The 23,204-nt window shown below is 40.4% G+C and overlaps 1 protein-coding gene across 4 annotated transcripts in view; it reads right to left on the bottom strand.

Moving 5' to 3' along the window:
- pde10a (phosphodiesterase 10A) overlaps nucleotides 1–23,204 on the bottom strand; it is an 81,284-nt gene that overhangs the window by 20,102 nt on the left and 37,978 nt on the right. For 3 of the 4 annotated variants that reach the window (XM_046870669.1, XM_046870690.1, XM_046870660.1), the window contains exons 2-6: nucleotides 12,838–12,969; nucleotides 4,228–4,256; nucleotides 2,456–2,579; nucleotides 844–893; nucleotides 116–256 (exon numbers count right to left, since the gene is read on the bottom strand). In XM_046870669.1, coding sequence (XP_046726625.1) covers nucleotides 116–256; nucleotides 844–893; nucleotides 2,456–2,579; nucleotides 4,228–4,256; nucleotides 12,838–12,969 — 476 coding nt within the window. The remainder of the gene's footprint in view (nucleotides 1–115; nucleotides 257–843; nucleotides 894–2,455; nucleotides 2,580–4,227; nucleotides 4,257–12,837; nucleotides 12,970–23,204) is intronic. The other variant, XM_046870680.1, reaches the window with a different exon arrangement.

The following is a 23,204-nucleotide window of genomic DNA, read 5'->3' on the forward strand; positions in this document are numbered from 1 at the left end:
TCGAAATAGCTTCATGAAAAATATGTGACCAAATATATACTGATTATAATATAAATATATTATATATCAATAGGCTGGACAGCTTTTCCACTCAGTGTGGTACACCGTGACTCACCCCCATGATGTCTTCTACAAGTAGTGTCTTGCGCGTCTTAGCAACGTGAGCAGCAATGGTGGTACCGAATGCAATTGGACCAGAGGGAATGAGCCCAGGAAGCCCCTCTTTTGCCCCTGTTGGCGTGAATAAACACAGGGTCTGGCGCAGAGAAAAGGACAGCATTGTGTCAACATGACGTTCATGATTCATTCTTGTTCAGAAAACTTGATGAAAACTTTATCAGGTGAGTCAAATCCAAATCCTACATATGCATCAAATTAGTAATAATTTTCTAGAAGAGTCTGAAAGTGCTGGAGCATAAACTTGTAAAAAAATAAAATAAAAAAAAAAGTAAAGGCACTAAACTTATACATTCTTTTATGTATCTCTCTACACTCTACAAACTCTACAAATAAAAACAAATTGAAACTAAAACTATTAAAGTCCTCACTTGGCTCGATGTTGTTCGATCGTTCTAGAAATCATTCAAATGTCTAAATGTACTAAGTGGACCGAAATAGCGATCCCAAACCTCAGCTATGTTTATCTGTTGTAGATAGCAGCAGCATCATGACATAGTAATGAAGGAAAAGAAAGACAGTCGGGTGCATTTGTTTGAATTTGATGCTCCGACAGATTAGAGGAGACTGGGGTAAAAATAGCCAACCAGGAAACATGGGATAATCATATAACTCAGTACTTTCAGTTGTATAGACATTTATTTAAAGGCATAGAGGGACACTTACATTGTTGCATTCTCCAAGGAAGTACAATGCAAAACCATCAGCTTTGGTGGCTGTGAGGGAAACAAATACAAGGATGCTTTAGGTGTTAGAGCATAAAAGATGATCAAATGGTCCTCCATCATGTCTATGAACTTAATTTTGGAATGAATTTTGTTTGTTTTCTTTTTTTTTTCTTTCTTCAAACTATAAGCCAAATTACTCGTCATACTCAAGCTTGTGTGTGTGAGTGTGTGTGTGTGTGTGTGTGTGTGTGTGTGTGTGTATGAGAGAGAGAGAGAGCGCAAGAGACCGGTCTGGCATGTACTGGGTGGTGTTTATAAGCATGGATGCGTAAGAGAAAACTTGTACAGGTGTGTGTAGAGGTGTGTGTGTGTATGTGTGTGCAGGGGGCAGGGCTGTATCTCTGAGCTCTGCAGTGCTGCAGTGTGCTGACGAGGCGTGGGTGGATGAAATGTGACAGCCTGTGCGACTGCTCAGCCAGGGAGTGAGCGAGCTACAGAGAGAAAGAAAAAAGAAGAGAGAGAGAGAGAGAGAGAGAGAGAGAGAGAGAGAGAGAGAGAGGGGAGCAGTGTCAGAAAGATGAACATGAGCTAGGGCAAGGCCTGCTAACCGGGGTCAACCCCACTAGAACCCAGCTCTCTCGCTCTGCTGCATCATTAACACATTAATCTACTGGACTGGCTGCTTGTGAAGAAGCACTAAGGCCTCATGAAGACACACTGCAGACAGGATTTGTCTATTAAGCCGAATGACAGTAAAGGCCAAACTACAACACTGAACACACGGTGTACAACATGACCACCAATCCATGTCGCACCACAGATATGATCTCGGGGCCTACACTCAGTGGTTCAGCTCAACAGTTCAGTGATCTTCAGAACGATCTGCACTAATTGGGAAAATAATATATCGGAAAATAACATTGAATGCACTAAAGGATTATTATTTTATTTATTAATTTTTTTTACACAGTTTTACCAGTGAACCACTTCCTGTAAACTTTAACTAAGCTTCAGACACCTGTAGAGGAATCTTGTAGGACATTTTGGAGACGAGGTGAGATTCAAACGGTTTGTTCATGTGTAGATAAGGGACATGGGGTATATACAGTAAGTAGAAGAATGCTGAGGAGGAATAGAGGAAGGCCTAGGAAGGAGGTTTATGGATGTGGTGATGGAAGATATGCAGGGGGTTGGACGCAGATGTAGAGGACAGAGTGATATGGAGAAGTATGATCTGCTGTGGCGACCCTAACGAGAGCAGCCGGAAGAAGGAGAAATCATCTGTCTCTCTTTCTGATGAAGGACAATCCATTAAAATCGTGAAAACTACTGGACATGGCACTTTTTTAAAAGGAAGAAAAAGACTTTCATTTATTGTGAGAAATGTTTCAGGGATGCTTTGGAGAAAAAAAACACTACTATGAATTACTATAGCATGAAAGTACCAAATTTATGTTTTAGGTAAAAAGTTGTATCTTTGCATGTTGATATGCAAAATGGCTTGTAGCACCAAGTCTGATTACCACTGTTATCCGAAATGGTGTAATCTTTGTAATAGAACTTAATCATTATATAGAGTAGTATAGTGGGTAGTGTGTGTGGGGCCTGACCTGTTTTGACAATGTTGCACAGTTCGTACAGCAGGAGTTTATTGTCTCCGCCCGTGTCTAGTCGCTGCTCCATGTAGCTGTTCAGCTCATAAACCACGCCCTGCATATTAGTGTCCTGGTACTGCTGGACACAACAGACACAAACAGCATGCGACTAACCGAACACAAGCATTATGTACCATTTATAAATCACAAATGTGTGTTAGAACTCTTTAGGAACCCATGGAACTATCCACGCTGGAACCCATAACCCCTGATAGAGTAGCTCTGTGTGTGTAATGCAACAGAAGGAACAGTTTACTTCACCCCATTGTGTGGAGGGTCACAGTTAGATCACAGTTAATCACGACGACGTATTTGCTCCTCTCGACTTAACCTGCCTCACATCCCCTGTCTTGTCTCGAAGATTTGTTGTGCCATGCATCACTTTACCTTCCAAACCGAGCACACCAATAACTGCTTCTTCTTCTAAATCAGGGGTCCCCAAACTATGGCCCACAGAACAATGACTATATAATATTTAAAAAACGTAATAAAACATTATTTTTTACTCATAGCATATATGTATTTGATAATAAAAGGTTGGCTTTCAAAAAAAAAAGTTATTAATAGAGGCCGAGGGGGCAAAAATTTATACCGATAGTTTTTCCGGCTTCCGATCCTCTGTCATTACGAGAGCGGCCTCTAGAGGCGACTCAATGACATTTACATTTGCGGCATTTAGCATTTAGACTGACACTACCCGCTGCACGGAGAGCGCTATTTTATAATTATTATATATAATGTATTAATAACAATTCTATTTATTAATGCATAATCTAGGATTCGGAGGCATAGTAAATACATATAAAATCATTAAAATCTCCACAATAATACTGGTAGTCATTCCAGCCCATGTCATTTTCTGTGACTGACCAGGCCCTCATTAAAGATAGGAAAAATTATGTGGCCCTCAGAAAAATTAAGGGACCCATTTTAAAGCCTGAATACTGATACTTTGGGTCAGGATTTCAAGCATTAAAGTGGTTAAGATCCTACATGGTTCGTCTTTCCTCCCTTATGTGAACTATAACGCAAGTCATTACAAAAATTTTGTGTAATGACTCAATGTTCAACATTCCAATAGGAGGATTAAACATTTTCGTTCTTTCTTTTTTTTTTCTAAATTGCATTGAATTTGAGGTCAAAACATAGACATTTCATTAAAAAAAATAAACAAAATAAAAATAAAAAACCCTCTTTACTGTGATGTTCCCATTTTTTTGTGAACGGTAAAAGTATTTCATAGCACTCAAATGAGGACAAAAGCTTCATTGACCCTGAACAGGTGTTCTCCCAGAGCTCTCATTTTGAAAACCTGGTATGATGTTAACTGCAATAAGTTCCCGTCTCATTCGGAACATCCTGACTAACATCTACGACGGCCAACAATAATCAAAAATAATCCTCTGTACCAAGTGGTGCTACTGTAATGACTGGAAAGTGAGCCTAGTGAGAAAAAAAACAAACAAATGCTGTGCTGTTTCGCTTCTAAAGACACCTCCAGACACACACATGCTCACAATCACACATACACACTCACACACACACACCATCATGCACAGTTAACCAATATGGCAGTAAGACTGTAGCTGTGCTTCTATATATGTGGGTTTATCCGTGGGTTAACGTTTAGAGCACACACACACACACACACACACTATATAGACACAAAGCTAAAATCACCAGATATGCACCGGAAAAACTATTCAAATAGAAGTCATCTGACTTACCCTGCTTACTTCTTTCATCGAAGGCTCATCTGTGTGGAAAGAAAATATAAAACACGTCCTGAATGAAAAAAGGCATCTCGTCAAATGACTGCATAAACCAACATCATTAACCCTGGAAATACAACATTCATTCTTAGTAACAATGCAAATGCCATTTTGTCTAAACTATACAACATATAACTATTTAGCAATAGCAATTCAATTCGATTCATTTTTATTTGTAGCACTTTTAATGGACATTGTTTTAAAGCAGCTTTACACAGGTGAAGCGGTTTTAAGTTCCCTATAGTAAGTTTATCCCTAATGAGCGAGTCAGTGGCGAATGTGACAAGAAAAAAAATCCTCGAGATGGTATAAGAAAGAAATGTTAAGAGAAACCAGACTCAAAAGGGAACTCATTCTCATTTGGGTGGCATTTAATTGTCCATTCATTACATTCAATCATTGTTATTATTGCAGTCTTGAGCCATTGAAGTAGACTGTTGATATCAATCACAGTCCAAATCCATCCTCAAAGTTCTTGAGTTGCTCAGTAACTTCAGGTATCTTCAGGCTGTTGATGTGAAACCATCCCCAGATGTGCAGAGTGTCTAGTTGAAGAGAACTCCAGTCAGAGGTAGGGCGTCAGGATGAATCGGACAGATCCAAAGAGCGGAAAGGGACAGGAACATTGGTCGCTGGCACCTCAGGAGCATGCTTAGAAACTTTCCCTTTCATTCTTGCAGATACCCTTCAATCACAAATCACTCTTGCCACGTTTTTCCATTTCTCGACCACACTCCCCATTACTTTGCACAGTTGACAGAGATATAAACTCAACAGTGGTTGAAAGGCTCACCAGTTCACCAGAGATCAACAAAAAAATCGTGTCTAAGTAAAACCTCCAGTATTGATTGATGGTTAAACCTGTAATTTCGAGGACTAAACAAATTCACAAAGTGTCACATCCCATTTTTTGCCATCTCAAGACCAGGCAGTCATTTGAGCAGAATCTTCTCCTCAGTGAAAGACGGCTGCAGAATCGAGGCTCGGAGGAAGAAAGCACTTTTCATTGCAATGATTTGGGCAGATGTGGGCCTGAAAACAAGACGCACAAGGCTCCGCTCTACTCTGAGGTAATGTGATTTAGTGTACATTAGCGGCTGCCATGGCAGGCGCATCTCAGTCACTGCGTCATTAAGCAACATGTGACTAGTCCTTTTAGGGACACAATGCACTTTCACCAATGTGGAATACAACACAGAGAGACAGCAGCATGCACGTGTATATCACATGTACGTTTTGCATTATAGATCATTCATTGCAAAATATCGTGCCATTATACAGCATAAGATTATCGATATATTATTTATAATATTGTTTATTTATAATGTCAAGAATATGTGCTAAGATGAAATAGGGAGTGCATGTGTGTGTGTGTGTGTGTGTGTGTGTGTGTGTGTGTGTGTGTGTGTGTGGGGGGTCGCTTTAAATGTACAGTAACCTAGTCCCTCTGGGGCTATTACTGAGGATGCTGGGAAATGTGTCCTTGATCATGTGAAATACGACGCAGCAGGCATGTCCCGGCCTGACCCTGCATCCACACTAGCAAGCGACGGTTCATTTTCTATGCAAGTCCACAAGCTGGGGCTCTGATTGTGACAACAGCAGCAGAGTGGCGTTTTACTCAACATTCCTCAGTTCTGTGCAAACGATCAGCTCTGGTGTATTCCTTTAACCGACACATCCAATGTGTGTTCTCTCAAATCACAGAAAGATGGAATAAAACCACCCTTTTTCTATTTCAATATTCAATATGTAAATTATTTTCACTGAATTGCTTCGGTTTCTGCCTGCATTCTGTCATCACTGTTCTGTAACTGGTATTAACTGTTTAAAAAAAAAGAATCATGTATATAATCATAAGAATGTTTGAGATTGTCTAAAAGCATTTAATAAAACCACTTAATGAGATGAAACCTCGCCCAGCAAAAGTGGATCAATGGATAGAAGTTATTTTTTTAAATGGATAATGTGATGGCCCAGTTCCAGTGGAAACATCTATCTGTCTATCTATCCATCCATCCATCCATCCATCCATCCATCCATCCATCCATCCATCCATCCATCCGTACGCTGCTACATTTTTATTTTCTATATTTTCTATAATATATATTTTGTCGTATCATTTTCTTAATCATAAGACTGAAAAACCGTAAGTCGAACCATCGCAACTCGGGGACCATCTGTATGTACACACAATGTATATTTCTTCTTTCTATGATCAATACTGCCCTGCATATCCTCTACATCTCCTCAATCTTGCAGGTAAACCGTACTGGCTCCTGGATTCCACAACATCTTTGTGCCCCTGTGGCCAACGTCTAAAACAAAGCTGAGAAACGACTCACAAAGACCAATAACGCACAAACCCAATTCCCTTGCTGTCTTTCTGTCTTGTCCTTATCACTGGGTTGGTGAAGGAGGGCGCTACTGTTCCATGTGTGAGTGAGAAATGTGTGTGTTTGGCTCCGAGCTCGATGGGAACATACTGGGTAAGCCAGGATCACGGCGAGAGCCTCAGCACACGCTACAACGGGAGATTCACCTGGGATTCCCGAGCGAATGGCGAAAGCTTGCACTGACCCTCGTAAAGCAGAGTATTGAAATACTAATACATTTTTATTTAAAATATTATTATAAATTAATTTAAATTCTATACTATAAATTCCAAAGGACCGAAGCGTCTGACTATTTCACAATTTCTGTTCCCTTCTCCTTTTTGCTCTGGTCAGTTTCTTTATTCATTGGTTGCTTTCCTTTTTTCCCACTTTATCTAATTTGTCCTTCTTTCCTGCGTGTTTATTCGTTTCGCTTATTTCTTCCAGATATACTTTGGACATTTTTCCACACGTCCTACAGTCAGAGCAAGAGTGCGTCGGTGTCTTTCTCTAATTGAAGCATCCTGAACAAATCTTATAAAGCAATCTTATTCTTTTTACACAGCGGAAATCGATTCGATTAGTGCAGCTGAGTGGAGTTGCAATTAATGACTGCAGTAAGAAATGCAGGAAGCAAAAAAAAAAAAAAAAAAAAAAAGAACAGAGGCATTAAATAGCTGTATTAGATAAAAAAGAGCGAAGAATATGTGTGAAGAATGATGTCACGGATGTTTCCACAAATTTTGAGCGAAAGGAGAATCTGGAAATAAGTTGCACATTGAGGCATTAAAGTGTCTCTTCTTCTGCTGTAACTGAATTATGGCATTTCAGCCATTTTTCCTGATCACGTCATCCATAGCGCTCTGCTTTAGTGGCAGAGTGATTAGAGCTGCGCAGCCACAGACGGTCTGACTGGGTCGTAAAGCACAGTGTGTGTATGCATACGTGTGAGTAAGAGAGGGTCAGATTAGAACAAGAATGATAGAGAGAAAGAGAGAGAGAGAGAGAATGAAAGAAAGAAGACAACACAATGGTAAGTGTAGCAGAGGACAGGAAGTCTATATCCCAGCTGTGTTGTTCCTCTACAATAGTACATTGAAGAGTTGGGAATTTATTAAGCACCTAGCGTGTGTGTGTGTGTGTGCGTGTGTGTGTGTGTGTGTGTGTGTGTGTGTGTGTGAGAGAGAGTGGAGTCCACAGAGCCGGGGGAGCGGGTAGGGGGGCCACTGACGTCAGTAAGGCCTGAGGGTGCTCATTAGTCACAGCCAAACTACACACACAGACAGCCAGGATAACACCTCACCAGTTTCACACACCTCAGTAGTCAGTCACACACACATACACACACTTTCAACAAGTCTGTAGTCCTGTATTTGCTGCCGGCACACACACACACACACACACACACACACACACACACACACACACACACACTCAAACACACACTCACTTTTGACACGTAATGATTAGGGTTGGATGGTCAAAAATTGTAAGGAAGAAAATTCATTTAAAAACAGACAAAAACACACACTCAAATTGAACAGTTGTCCTGCAATTAGAGAGGTTACACAACCTTGGAGCGTCACTGCAGCAGGAATGTGTGCTTTGAGGGTAAAAGCAGTCACAAGATACAAAACATGACTTCACATTTTACAGGAGAAAACTCCAGCTGCGCACACACACACAAACACACACACACACACACACACACACACACACACACACACAGCTTACCTTTGTTTACACTTGAAAGCAGAAGAGCTTATATTTTTGCATATAACCTTCATTTACAAGTATTTGTTTTCAACTTGCAACCTGATTGGCTAAAATTGTCTTTTACAAGTGATGTAGCTGATAGAAGCAGGTTTTCCACCCAAACCTCTACGTTTCAGCCGACACCCATTCGCTAAGTAACAGCAATGGTCACGCTACTTGTAGCTTTTGAATGGTCAACAAAAAAAGTTTACGCCTTTTATGTCCACACTAACACACTTTTGTTTGATATTTTTCTCTCTGTTTTGTCTTGTGTTCACGCGGTGACTGGAATTTTCCGTCAACAAAAATGTTGCTTTTTGAAAAAGTTCTCAAAAGTGCCTAAAGTTAATAAATAAATACGCAGTTTTTGAGTCGCAGTGTGAACTGTGAAAACGGAGGCTTTCAAAACTTTGCCACACCGTTCTCAAAGAGCCAGACAGTAAATAAACAACGGGTGGAAATGACGAAGGTCGAATCGTTATTCACGAGAACGCACACTTCCTCAGAGGTTTTAAATCATTTGAAGATCTTGACTATGAATGTAAAGATAGAAGCATGGAAAATATCTCTGATATCAGAATGAAGATGCTTAGAATATGGATGAAGAACCAGGATATTCTTCGGAAATAAAGAAATGATATGTTCTTTCTCCATCTTTGGAGTGCTGGGAAAGACATGTACTGACCTGCACACACATACACCAGAGGTCTTGTGGTGATCCCAAGCCAGCTCCAGCCGTGCCTTGAATACAACACGGCTCAGACTGATACCCACGGTATTGCTTACAGAACCACTACAATCCACCACAGGCGAAAATCTGTCACTATATTTCTTTATCCCCGCTGTTCTGGTTAAGAATTTGTCATTGTAGAAGTGACACTGCCCACACTGACCAACGTGGCATAAACTGTCAGTTTCACATCTCTTTGATGACTGTCCTCTTAGCCACATCTGCTTAGAAATAAAGAGCTCTATGGGAAAATTCCCATTTCCGACAAAACAGTGACCTGATCAGCATCAAGAGTTACGGCTGAAATGATTTCTCGAGTAACTCAAGTAATTAGAATACCAAAATGCATTGAGGCAAATTAATTGCCTTAATGCTTCATTTAGTCCATTTAACTACACCTGGCAGACTGTTTCCCCACGGGCCATTATTACTGAAACACCACCAGATAAACTCCGGACCGCGCTGGGGTCTAAATTATAAATGTGGCGTACGTACAGAAACGGGGCTGGAAACGTGCGTATGCCATTTTCCACGCAAAGGTTCTGTGTCGCCACTTCCCCTTCTCGCCTTCTGTGTTTCCAGAGGGACCAGAGTTTACTTACAGGAGCATTTATTATATCAAATACATTTGCATTCGTCCTGCAACTCCATGATGCCTACAGGAAGTAGAGCGTGATGCTAATAAGATTCTCTTCAAAGTGGTGCTGGAGAAAAAGAAAGGGTGGTGAAGTGGGTCCAGTGCCAGCATCTGGTATCGCTCAGTAAGGCATGCAGCTGGATGAAGACCACTGGCAGCATGTCTGGGGCCAAACTAGCCCTACTTCTCTTCTATCTGGCCCCAGTCTTCACTCTTAGCTTTCTTCCCCCTGCCCTTCTCCCATCCCCACTCCTCAAAAATCAGAGGGCAATTCCACAGGCCGCCCCCGATAAAGCAGGACCGTACCACATACCTGTGTGTATTAAAAGATTGGATTGTCCTGCATTGATGAGCTACACAAACTGGCTAGGTGTCAAGTCAAGTCGGCCTTATTGTCCTTCCAATCATATACAGTAAAATGAATCAACGTTCCCACAGGACCAAGGTGCTACATCAGACAACATAAATGAACAAAAGGACTACAGTGTGCTTGAACTTCATGTTTACTCTACACCAGCCCATTAACCTCTGCATCTCATCTCTGTATGCTGACATGATCTGGATTGCCTGAGGTCTCCCAGAGAAAAAAATTGGTTGCCCAGAGAGGTGTTCAGGCCCAACAGGCTCAGCAGCCCAATCAGGTGCTAAGAAATAATAGTGTTGAATGCGGAATTGGTCTAGTGATGACAGCAGCAGGGTCTGGATGTGCCAGATGATGAATCTCTTAACGTACTTCATGATGATAGGAGCGAGTGCAAAGGGTCGATAGTCATTAAGGCGAGGCACAGATGGCTTCTCTAGTAAGTGGATGATGGTAGTGGCCTTGAAGCACGTTGGGACAACAACAACTTCAACAGAGATGTTGAAGCTAAACATCCACCAGTTGGTTTGCACATCCACTGAGCACTGCGCCAGGAATTGTGGTTTGATCCTGCAGCTTTCCGTGGCTCTGTGGGCGCTGTGGAGAGATGATAGAAACGGAAGGAGGGGTGGTCTCCCTCACAGTCACGTCATTCTGTGCTGCATATCAAAAGCAAACATTTGGAATGGTACAATTTAGAAGGAATGCCTGGCCATCAAGTGGGTGGGCCTCACCCTCTGTTCGAACCACACCCTGCTCAAGTTGATGCACTGCATGAAAGATGTCAAACCGAGGATCACTAATTGGTAAATAGCACTGCAACTGTTAAAGTTCTAGGTGGTCCACAAACCAGGGGCACAGATGGCTTGTGGAGGATTTTCTCTCGCATTAAGGAGAGAGACAACACGCCAACCTATGTGTTTGTGTGTAATAGAAAAAGAAATCCCTGTAGTGATAGTCGTCTGCCTCTCAGAAGCGCCTTCATCAATCCACAGCTCTCCAAAATGCCTCCGGTTATTTTTAAGCAAATGGCTCGATTGCGCTCAAAGTTGCAGGTAAGGTTTCGTTCTAATGACTCCTCCATGCACATCATGTCTGTACAATATTAGAGAAAAGTGCAGAACCTTCCTGCAGGTCCTTAGTGGGAGTTCTATCAGAATCAAATTTTGCCTTGACTTCCACATTTTGCCTTAATTACCATGCCTTAATTATATTTCGGACAGCGGATGTAGTGGGCTGGAAGACCTCCGATATCTATTTATAGCCTCCTCCGCTTTGCAGCCATCAATTAGTTTAGATTTTCAGATTCCTTAATCAAGAAGAGCTAGCTTCAGCGTCGTTCCTTGGATATTCTTGCTCAAACGGCAGAAAGGTATATATATAAATAGAGGGTTAATGTATCATTAACAAGCTGTTAAAAAAAAACGTTGATGTGAATTACAGCTGGAACTACTGTCAGAGCTTCTGCTGCCATAGGAAATAAATCCGCAGATTCAGGTTTAAAAATTGAACAGCGACGGTGTCTAACAATTAAAACTTATTGGCAACAAATTTGTCGTGCATGAAGCAAATTATAAACACATTCTATAAGCTGGCATCTGTTTTTTTTATTTTATTTACCAAGAAAATCAGACAGTGCCTCGACCGAAGCATTTAAACTCAACATTTGTATTAAGGTGACATGCTGCCTTACAGAAAAGCAGTGTCATTAAATAAAATAAATTCATAAAGTCCCTTGAAGAATAATTCAGCTGTCCGTCCTCTTTTAAATGCACACACATACACACGATGTGCACAAAGCATTTGGGCCGCTCAAAATACATCCTCTAGCTCCGCAGCTGCGCTCATGCAGAAAACATTTCCAAAATTCGACATTTCCACTGTCCACACACCTCCACCCAGCTGTCTGCATGCCCCTGAAGGTTTGTAATGACGTCAGAGGCTGAACTTGGCTGGTTGGCCACCAGCGCTGTGGGCTCTTGATGGTTGTGGTGGGTCTGGTAAAGTGGGCGTACTGCAGACAAGACAATGGCAATGCCAATGTTTGTAATGACCTGTATCTCCTCAGCAGACCATTTCACCCAAGCTTTCAACTCGAGTGCTTTCTCCATCGCCCCAAGGCACCTCTCGGATTCGTTCATGGGCTCCGGTTACTCGCGCGCTCAGACGTTTTGGTCAGCCCGAAGAAATGTGGTGTATTTAGCGCTTTTTTGGCAGTTGCAAATCTGCAAGTTTACCGTGCGGTTTCTCAGAGGTTGTATTTATTTGAGGAGGAAAACGGAGAGTATAATTCAACTACAAGTTTGGCATTTTATTTTAATGAACCATGCAAGTGTATATGTTCCAAGTTCAACGGATGTGGTGAGGTCACTCCTACTCCCTGCCAGGAGCGTTTCTCTGCCCGTCTGTGCTTTAAAGCACCATGTAGAAAATGACAAAACACTTTTTTGGTTTTTGTAGCTCCACAATGGAAAGTGTGTCATAAAATTTTATGTGAAAACCAAAGAAGGTGTACATTTCACAAAAACATCCACTACTCCCATGCTTGAATTTACAAGCATTGGAAACAGTTTATAAAAAAAAGAAAAAGCTTGCACACCTTCAGAAAAAAAAAAGCCAGCACAGCTCGTGGCGCAAAAAGCAAGTGGACACAGGAGGAGATCGTTGATAATAGCAGAGCTCGTGTTGCTTTTGCAGGACAGCTTACCTGTAGGAGGGCTGCTGCTCTTGCGCTTCAGCCATCTGTCCACCGTCTCCGCGCTCACGCTCTCCAGCACAAACTCATCCAGCATCTGCGGGTGCAGGGAAAGGTACGCCTTCACTTTCTCATCCGTCAGACCTGCAAGACAGCCGCTGCCATCAGTGCCTGTGCATCGCTTGTACAAATATCAGAGCAGTGGGGAAACATATTTGTCTTTTTCGGAAGAACAATTCGAGTGAACGAGTATTAACGGTGAACGTAAACTGTGGAACCAATTAACATTAGGCTGTGAAGAAATCACACACTTGAGTCAAAGATTTGACCGCTGCATAGGACCCAGTCACATTGCTTTCCATAATAGTATAAAATATAACACGTCATCACTAGAGACGACCAAATGTTCGGCCGATTGATCAGACCGTTTTTGGCATATTTTTTTTTACTAATCAGCCGATTGTGCTGCAAATTAGGCCAATTATCAGGCAGGCAACTGACAAAAAAAAACGCTCTGCGCTTGCATGAGAGAATATAACACCCATACCAGCAGGTGGCAGTATTCTGTATTCGCCACCCAAACAGGGAAACCTGAAGAGCTAGAACTGTGAATATATAAATAAGGCAAGCAACGTTTCCACCTGCTGAGATCATTACTCACATTACATAACGGATTCCTGTCGCTTTTTGCGATCATGTCTGCTAAGTTGCAGAGACAAGAGCAAGTATGACAACAAGTGTCTGTGCGGAACGTCTTTGCTCCGTCGTTAATTGCTTTCGTTTTTGTTTTTTTTCCTCGTGTGCTCATTCGCTAAACCGAATAGCCAATTCGACAAGCAGAATCAGGCGAAAAACAGCAGACGCTTGTGTTATTCAATAAATGTTTAATTTAATTTAATAATGAAATAATTTTCTGTATCACTTCATATTAATGAATTGTTAGATTTAATTAGATGAAGGGGGGAGGAAATCGGCTAAAACGTATCACGCGTTAAATATCGCCCATCGGCTGCCCTGATTTCTAAATATCAGCATCGGCATATCAGAGAAAAACTTATAACGTTCGACCCGTAATCATGACTTCTGCATAGTACGATAAGACGTATGCCTTCTACAGATTGAGCACATGAACACAAAGCCACCATGACACCTGTGACTTTCACATATTGCTAGATGTCATGGGGTATTAAAATAATGCAAAATATCCGATTAGTTCCGAGAATAGCTTTGATATCGATGTGGTTTCAAATGGTGCGTTCTAAAAGGCTTCTCTGGGACTCGCTGTTCATTGCACTGTTGCGTCTTCTGGGAATGACAGGCGGTCCCGATGGAGCTGAGGGAAGACGACACCCAACAACTTGATTGTGTTTAATAGGCAATTAAGTCGTTGCGTGTTTGCTAAGTGCTGCCGTTTATTGTCTTTGTTGTCAGCGCGGGCGGCCATTTGCTGCGCTTGTGTGGGGATTTAATGCACTCCGTGGCGTCGGAAAGCCACTGCTGATGTACGTCCTCGGGTGCGGCCTAGCCCCAAATGCTAACGTTATAATGTAGGGCAAGTATCGGTGTATAATGTCTGTATCGTGTTTCTCGGCGGCTTTTTATTAGAGCTAATTTTGTCAAGGTGAAAAAAGTCATGTCGCATATCATCCGTCTGAAGGACAACGAAACAAGTATACAGTAGTGACCTGTGTAGCGATTAAAGAGAGGAACGAGAAAAGCTAGTCATAGGAACACAAAAAGAACCGTACGGATAGTAGCGCATGGCTTAACGCTTGGAAACTACAAATAAACATGTTTGAATTTAATTGAATTTATAAATACAGAATAAAACACTGTTACACTCCGATTTATTGCACCATTACACATTCCAACAGTTCACACCTTTTATTCATTCATAGTTACACTTTAATGAGGAACCAACTTGACTCATGGACGTTCCACAACATTTGAACAATTTAGTAAGCCTTTGATGTTTGGAAGACAAAAACAAATGCCTCTTGTCAGGTCATTGCAAAGTCATAAAGCCCAAAGTACTAAAGTAGTAAAGGCACAGTAAAGGAACATTTCTGAAGTAATAAAGAAACAGCTTGAATAACCTCCGTCATTAAGAGTGGAAACTGGAAACTCCATCTATAAATGTTAAACTATATCTATAAACTTCCCCGAACTTCACCCTGCTACATTTATACACTTAGCCCAGTGTTTAACTAACGCCTGGAAGGATTCAGCATAGAAAGATTTGTCAGTACACCTGAACCATCCACATACAGCCTGCTTCACTTCCTCCCCAGTGAACCACCATAATCATCATCATCATCATCACTGACCATCTTTGAAACATTTACACCGTTCAAATGTCTTAGTGTGGCTGAGCGTCTCATCAAACTTTGTAACCATAAGCTGTTCCATGCATGCACTAGCACTAGCACTCTCGATTAACGGCCTCTGGATCGTAATAGGACGTGTAGCCACTTAACTACTGCTTGTTGTACTGCCTCGCTAGCATCCATTTTTATCCCTGTCCTAGTTTGACTTGAACGCTCCTTGTTTTATTTGTTGAACAACCTTTTTTAATCCATACAAGTTGCTACATAAAGGATAATGCTTTAAAACTAGCATGTTATTACAAACGTGTGACAATTAAACAGCACTTTCTGACCAATGGGAGCGGAGAATTTAACACTAAAGTGATCTAGGAGTAATAATTACTCAATGAATGTAGAACATAATACTGATTTACATATTTATGAGACACTGCATTGTGTGCGTGCTGTAGTTTATGCAGTGTTGTATTTCCTCACAATGTGTATAAGCTTGCAAGGGATTACAGCTGGGAGGCACGTGTACCGCAAGGCCACGCACATTCACACGGACGCAAAAAGTACGAGGGATCGTAAAACCCGAACCATGGTCTTTGTCTGAATTTCAATGGGGTAGCAAATGGCTACAGACTGTTTTGGTGCGCAACAACAAAAGCCAAACAGACCTGCAAAGGCAGAGGCTCTATGCTTTGAACACTAAAGTCGAACCAGATACACAAGTCGTCCAGCCTCACAGCCTTAACAGCAAATCTTGGAAAAATAAGCAAAGTAGTGTCATTTTGATAGCCTGCAGCCAGCTATGAGCTCTCCCTGGGTGTGTGTGTGTGTGTGTGTGTGTGTGTGTGTGTGTGTGTGATTTTCTTTTTGCACACAGAGGCTGCATGTTCATTAGGTTCTTTCACAGACGCCCTGGTCTTTGCACAAAAACCGCGTGTGTGCGCGAGCTAAGGAAAGAGTATGAGGGGGGGTGAATGACGTTGTCCAGACACGAGACAGTGCTCTTGAGCTGCGTACAGCCTCACGAGACTCCTCGAGTCCGTGATGACGCACATGGATAGAGTGTGCAGCTTAATAAATCGACAACAGGAGGGGATGCAGAGACACACAATGGCTAAAAGCAAGAGCAGGGCGAGGGAGTGCCTCACCTCACCTCACCTCGTCCGTCTTCCATTTTACCGCAAAGCAGAAAAGACTTGCCGAGACTCTGAATTTATGAAGTGCACTTGATTTTAGGCTGCGGGAAAAGGTGCCAAAATAAAAATGTCCCTATTAATTAGTTTACGTCAAACTGTCAATGCCAAACACTCAGGCAAATACACGCTCTTACTGAAAGGGTTATTTATTAATATTATATATATATATATATATATATATATATATATATATATATATATATATATATATATATATATATATATAATTTACACACACACACACACACACACACACACACACACACACACACACACACACACACAGAAAGTTACCCCTAGTAACGATGGTTCGACTTACGATGATATTGATACAACAATTGTCAAAATGTGAATATTATATATATATATATATATATATATATATATAGCCTTGTGTCCTTCATACTGTAGCTCAGAAATATGCTTTCCTTCTATAATTTGGTGAGAATATCTTTTAAAGTAATATGACCAAAATAAGTTATATCTTCAAAGCTCATATGTGTGGTGATCTCAATTGTGTGTGACACTACTTGATGCAAATACATCCAATAAAATATTCAATCTCAAATGGGAAAACCTACAGAATGTAAGTGATGCAATCGAACACACCACTATTTAGCTTCCGTCTTAAGGGTGTAATGCAAAAAATCACTGTATCTGTACTTGGATACAAACTGAAAGTGGCTGTGGCGTAAGTATTACAAAATCCCTCATGCACCTTTTTAGAGAGAGATGCAGAATGTTCTTTTTTTTTTTATCTTTATTTTAAAATGAGCAATTTATTATTAGTAAATGTAAGTCATATTTTTTCAGAGACCTGCCTGAGATATGGACAGTGTGTGATATGCGTGGGTTCGATGAAACTGAAGCTAATTTGTAAAAAAACAAAAACATGGTAGGCATAATTAATTATTATTTTGGAGCTGAATAAAAAAATGTATTTGGAGGCTCCAGTAGCAAAGCATTAACCATGGACACAGACGACTCTCCGGATAATTTCTTATTTAATATTTATTCACCAAGCAAATTCACACGTCCGTACTAGATGATTCGTTGCTTTTCACACTAACTATTGTGGAGTCCTGTCAGATTTGAGCAGGAGGGAAACGTGAAGCAAGTGTTCATAGGAACTAAAGTCTGGTTGCACAACAGCCTGCAAGCTGTGCATTTTGAGAATACACTGGCCCCTTACAATTGTCCTCATTAAAAGTTCGACCTGGAGCGACACAAACGCGTCTTGTTCAGAATTAGATTTTATTTGTGTGTTTTATTTATGTAAAACAAATTCCCTTAAAATATGGAATATGGTGCTCTAATGGTGCATTATAAATGTTGGAGACAAACGGCTGGTGTCTAGACTGAGTTCTGAGAAGTTTCTAAAATTTTATATAATTTATAATTCAAAATACTAAGTCAATCATCCATAATGACACCAGAACACATTCAACGATTGTGCATTCCCACATAGATTATTAACATTCATGCTTCATATCTCCAAAGTTCTGGCCTGACTGCAGTCCTTCTGTTTTTTCTGCACTGAGAACAAGAACACATGTGACTCAGGAGGACATCAGGCCCTGGGGATGGACAGGATCTCACCTCTCACACGCTCACCCATGTGGCGCAGATCACTGACCCTTAATGGAGCCCCTTTCAACTGACCCTGAGCTGGTGCTCGTGCTGGAGCAGTGCTGGCACAGGAGACCGGTTAACCTTGTGTGTGGAGGAGCATTAATGCCAGCGTCATGTCAGTTCGTTTGGTGTAATTGCGATGTGTCGTGCTGAAATTTATGTTTTAGCCTCTGAGTACAGCTTCGAAAAAGAAAAAAAAACTGGAGGATAAAATTGGCAAAGGGAGGGAGGTTTGACATGACTGATTAGCAGTATTGTTTCTGCAAACTCCATGACCAAAGCATAACAGATGCTTAGTCAGCATGTTCTACAAACCGTAGTCATGTTTCTTTTCCAATAGCAAGCAAATTAAATAAATGAAAAATCGCGTAAAAAACAGCACATTAAAAAAAAGTCCATGTCGAACGTGCAGATTATCGTTTCAGAGCCCATGGCGAGCAGGTGAGAGTTAAGGGCCTTGCTCAAGGGCCCATCAGTGGCAGTGGTGCTGGGATTTGAACTCATGACCTTATGATCAGAAGTCGAATCTCCTAAATCACTGAGCTACCCCTTTCCTATCCCTATCACACTTTCATTATTTTACTATTTGGTATCTACACATTCATACACCAAGTTTTGTCTTTTGCACTTACGCCAACTACATTTGACAGCAAAGAAAAAGTCGGCATTATCTATTCCATGATTATTTTTTTCAGGCTTAACAGCAACGTAGTTTAGATTTTATGGGACAAAAATACTTTTCCTTTCTTATTATTATTTTAATGATTATTTCTATGTTTTTGAATGTATTTTTGTGGTCTGAACCATTCTCTCTCTTAGCTCCAATGTCTAATCATTACTAACCAAAACATTTTCAATATTTACAACCGAGCGCAATTACAAGTGAAAATCCAACCCAACATTTTATCGAACACTCTATTGTTTGGGTCAGACAGCACCATAATTACCCGATTTAATCTTCCAAGTTGGTGATTCATAGTCTAGATATGCACTTTTTTTCATAAATCACATCTCCTAAGCGCTCTCTCTCTCTTCCATATGACTGTCAACGCATCAAATTACAGAAGTGCATCTTCTAGGTTTTGATCTCCACGAAAAAATATTCAGTCTTGAAGCATTGGCCAAAACTGTCTGGCTGCTCTCACGCCAGGAAAGTCTTCTAAAGGCTTCCATATTCATCTGCTGCTCATACCCAGTCCGGGTCAACTCGGGTGAGCGTTATCTGCGTCTTTGATAAAAACGCTGCAGAAATGAACTGCATACGGACTTTATCGCAAACTTACAGAACAGCTAGTGGTAAAGGAACAAGATAAGAACCGCAGTTTATAGAATTCTTTTCTTTTTTTTGTATTTCTTTCTGGGGTCATAGAAACATCAATAGTCAGGTCAAGATTCAGTCAGGTCAAAGTCAATGATCGGAGAAATAAAAAATTTATGATAGGATTTTTGCCAGATTTCTGAATGGCACATATTTATATCCCTGGCAGTCATACAGGGTCATTCACTACACACATGGGGTGATACAACAGGAGTGTATTCCACAATCTCCTTAATCTATCCCACCGAGACATACGTCAAAAAGAAAGTAATGAAAAGTAAAGCTTTTTTCATTTTGTGGGTGTATTGGGGTAAAACAAGCTTGTAGTAAACCCTTGTTGTGAAGCTAAAGAAATCAATCTGGCAACCCTCAAGAGTAGATTTTTAAAAAGCACACAAACTTAAATTCTGTAAAGGCACAAAAATGTATAGTAGTAACAATGATAATAATAATAATAATAATAATAATAATAATAATAATAAATTTAATTTACATTTACATATCTTCAAAAAGAGGTGTAAAGAGTACATGAAAATCATCTTGATTTAAAGTATTATATGCAATATTAATATTAATGCAAATCTTAATCACTATCATCGCAGAAGTTGTCACCAATTTCAATATGACATGAGTAAGTCTTAGGCTACTTCTACACTAATCCAGATAAATCTAAAAATGGCATTTTCATCTAAATATGCTTCGTGTCCAGACCTGTAATGCGCATGAGCAAAACGTAGGACGCTTGGACCTGCGTCGTTTCCACCTCGCCTTTATGCAAATGCGTAATCGTTTTCAAATTTATCCACTTTGAAGTCCAGTGTGGACATGGAGTTAGATTTCCTGATTTGAACAGTACTTGAGTATTTGACACACCAAGACAAGTGTTGATGAAGCCAAAAACAGTTGATTTGTAAGGTATTCTTTCCTAAAATACGAATCAAATTGCACACACTAACACTGAGATAAACACAACAGCCTCTTCAACACGCCAGAATGAAAAACAAGTCAGTCAAAAAAATCCCAAAAAAATTAGTAAAGCAAGTTTTCAAAAACGCTTTTAACAAATACAATGACTGTCACAAACTAGAAGAACGTATGGACAAAACAAATTAAAAATGAATCATTTTAGTCAAAGTAAAAACAAATATTCTGAGCTGACTGACTGATTGCAAAATGTAATTGTTATAGGTGATTGTCAATTAAAATATAATGGCGTAAAAAGTACATCTATTGAATGATGAATGTAGTTGAGTAGAGAGTAAATGTTGCTTAAATCTTTCAAAAATAAAACAAAAAACTAGAAAGTAGCAAAAAATGACTTAAATACCGTAAAAAAGTACATTTAACCATATAGTTTACACCGTGTCTACAAATACAACTCATCATTTTCATTATTATTTAAAAAACTATTATCATCTCTGTACATAATGATTTAAGATACTTCATGATTGTGAACGCAGACACTGAGAGATAAGTCAAATCAGCTGACTTGCTGTCATTGTATCCTCCATTTCAAACTCAACGCCCTCATTATGCCAAACAGAGCACACCTAAAACGCATCGGCCCCAAGTACGGCGCTGAACTGTACGAGTATGACCTCCTGTTCCGTCCCAAATTAAAAGTGGCCTCATTTCGTTCCTGACTTTTGTGATTGTCCTTATTCCACAAAAGCCGATCCTTTGTGTCTTTTTTAGATCAGTTCAGCAGAGTCTTCGATTCCCCCCAGACGTTCGGATTGCGTCACCGAGGGCTTTTTTTTTTTTTTTTAGTTCTGCTTTGAGTAAAAGAGCAACGGTTCTCAAGAGGGAGGGTTCAAATGTGAGTGTTTTCGCTGTGACACATGGCCTTCCCGTGACAATGTCAAAACACTGTGCTCGAGATGTGAGAACAACCAGCAGTACGCTCCGATGTAGAACAGGTCGCGGTCAATCGCTTCAACAGTAGAGGTGCAGCACGATAATATTTACACAGGATTATTTACAAAATTCTCGCTCGATTTACGGACGTTACGCCTAATAAACTAGTAGTTCTTATCAAGTTTTTCTTAGACGAACGGTGCCACGTCTACACTAGAAGACATTCCGCCTTGTGCGAATTTATTTGCATGGCAAAGTTTCAACGATATCTAAAAACTAACAATTTACGGTACAATATAATTCAGGTTTTTCAACTCCACCGATATGCATCTGATATATTTTGTATAATTCTTTGGCCAAAATCTTCACTTCTAAAAAAATAATTAATTAATTTAAAAAAAAAAAAAAAAAAAAAGAATTTATCTAAGCATGAAAAATTATTTTAAAAACATTTTGAGATTACAATTTGAAAAAATGTCAAGCCTGAATCATCTTTTGGAGATAACTCAATTTCTACAAATAAACATGAAATTAGTTTTTTTTTTTTTTTAAATCATTTTGATAATGCTAATTTCACGTTCAGCATTTATGCAGCATTTCCGTGTTTTACGACCAGATGGGAAAATTTTACAAACCATGTGAAAATTAGATTTTGAAGCAAGATATATTCACTTGATTGAAAAAGGGTCACCGAGTTTTTTGTTTGTTATTTATATATATTTTTTAAATAAAAATAAACCGACTGATAGAAACAAGAATCCCGATAATGTCTGCAGAAACGTTTGGTAAAAATCGGTTTCAGTTTCAGCTAAATTGTCTCTTTCTGTAAAAGTTCAAACGTTTTTTTTTTTTTTTTTTTGAGAGGAGGACCAAATTTTACTGATGAACAACAGACTCTCAAACAAGTCACACTCATGTAGACGTAAAATAAACATTTAGACAAAACAAAACCTTGTACAAAAAATATGGATACAACTTTTGCACGCCGCTGTGTATGTCAAGCTACCGATGACAGTTTGAAACAATTACGAGATCACGAGCTGAACGTTTTTTTTTTCCACCTATTTTTCATTTTCCGGAAAAAAAAAAACCCCGGTGAGAATAACCTCTGGTCCTGAAAGCAAAGACGCTTCCCCCTGATTCCCCTGCATAATTTATACCAGCCAATAAAAGTGGTTTCCACTGTCAATTAGATTTGAGCGTGCTGATGGGGAATACGATAACAGACGACCTCCATCACGGCCTACACAGGAGTCTCGCCTTTTACAGAATTTATTTGACGAGGTGAACTCGGAGACTAAGAGCTCTGTGTGCGGTCAGCTTCACACCGCCGATGTCCAGGAAGTGTGTAGTGCTAAAGCTTTACAGTAATAAATAACGGCAGCACAGATGGAGGTGGTGGTGGTGGTGGGATTCGATACTTGGAGCACAAAAAGACAGAGAGGGGGAGAAAAAAAAAGGTGGCTTTTTTGTGAACGATTCCCTTTCTGGCTCCGTGTCAAAGGCAGTCTGCCAAGGTAGTGCTTTTTCCCTCGCCTGCCATGAGAGCGAAGCAGGCGAGGGTGGGTGTGTAAGAGGCTGTGTGCGTCAGCAGGTCCAGCTGGGACTCCCTCGCCAGGAGGTGGGAAGAGCATGTGTTTCTTATCTTATCTACGGGAGGGCTGCAGGGACGCTGCCCGTGCAAATGAAAAAAGGAAGGAGCAGAATGGGAAGGGTGGAGGGCAGTTACCTCTGCACCCTAAATGCAAGCCTGCTGGGACTTCGGCGGTGTAGGATTTCTCCCCTGGCGGTTCGTTTGCAGGTTTTTCGGCCGATAAGGTAAAGAAAAATGGCGTCAGAGCGCACGATAAGAGGCTGTGTCTCGGTAGCGTCTCGTTCGAGGCTGAGCGATTGGCACAAAAACATTTTACGTTTGAGATTTTGATATGGAAAACCAAAATATGTTTGATAATGACCGCTTAAAATCACTATTTCTTTATTTGACTCGATTCCACCAGAAGGATTTAGGTGAATGTAGGCGAAATCTTTAGAACCCTCATTTTAAAAAAGACACCACAA

This window comes from Silurus meridionalis, chromosome 2 (genome assembly GCF_014805685.1).
Source record: "Silurus meridionalis isolate SWU-2019-XX chromosome 2, ASM1480568v1, whole genome shotgun sequence".
Lineage (NCBI taxonomy): Eukaryota > Metazoa > Chordata > Actinopteri > Siluriformes > Siluridae > Silurus > Silurus meridionalis.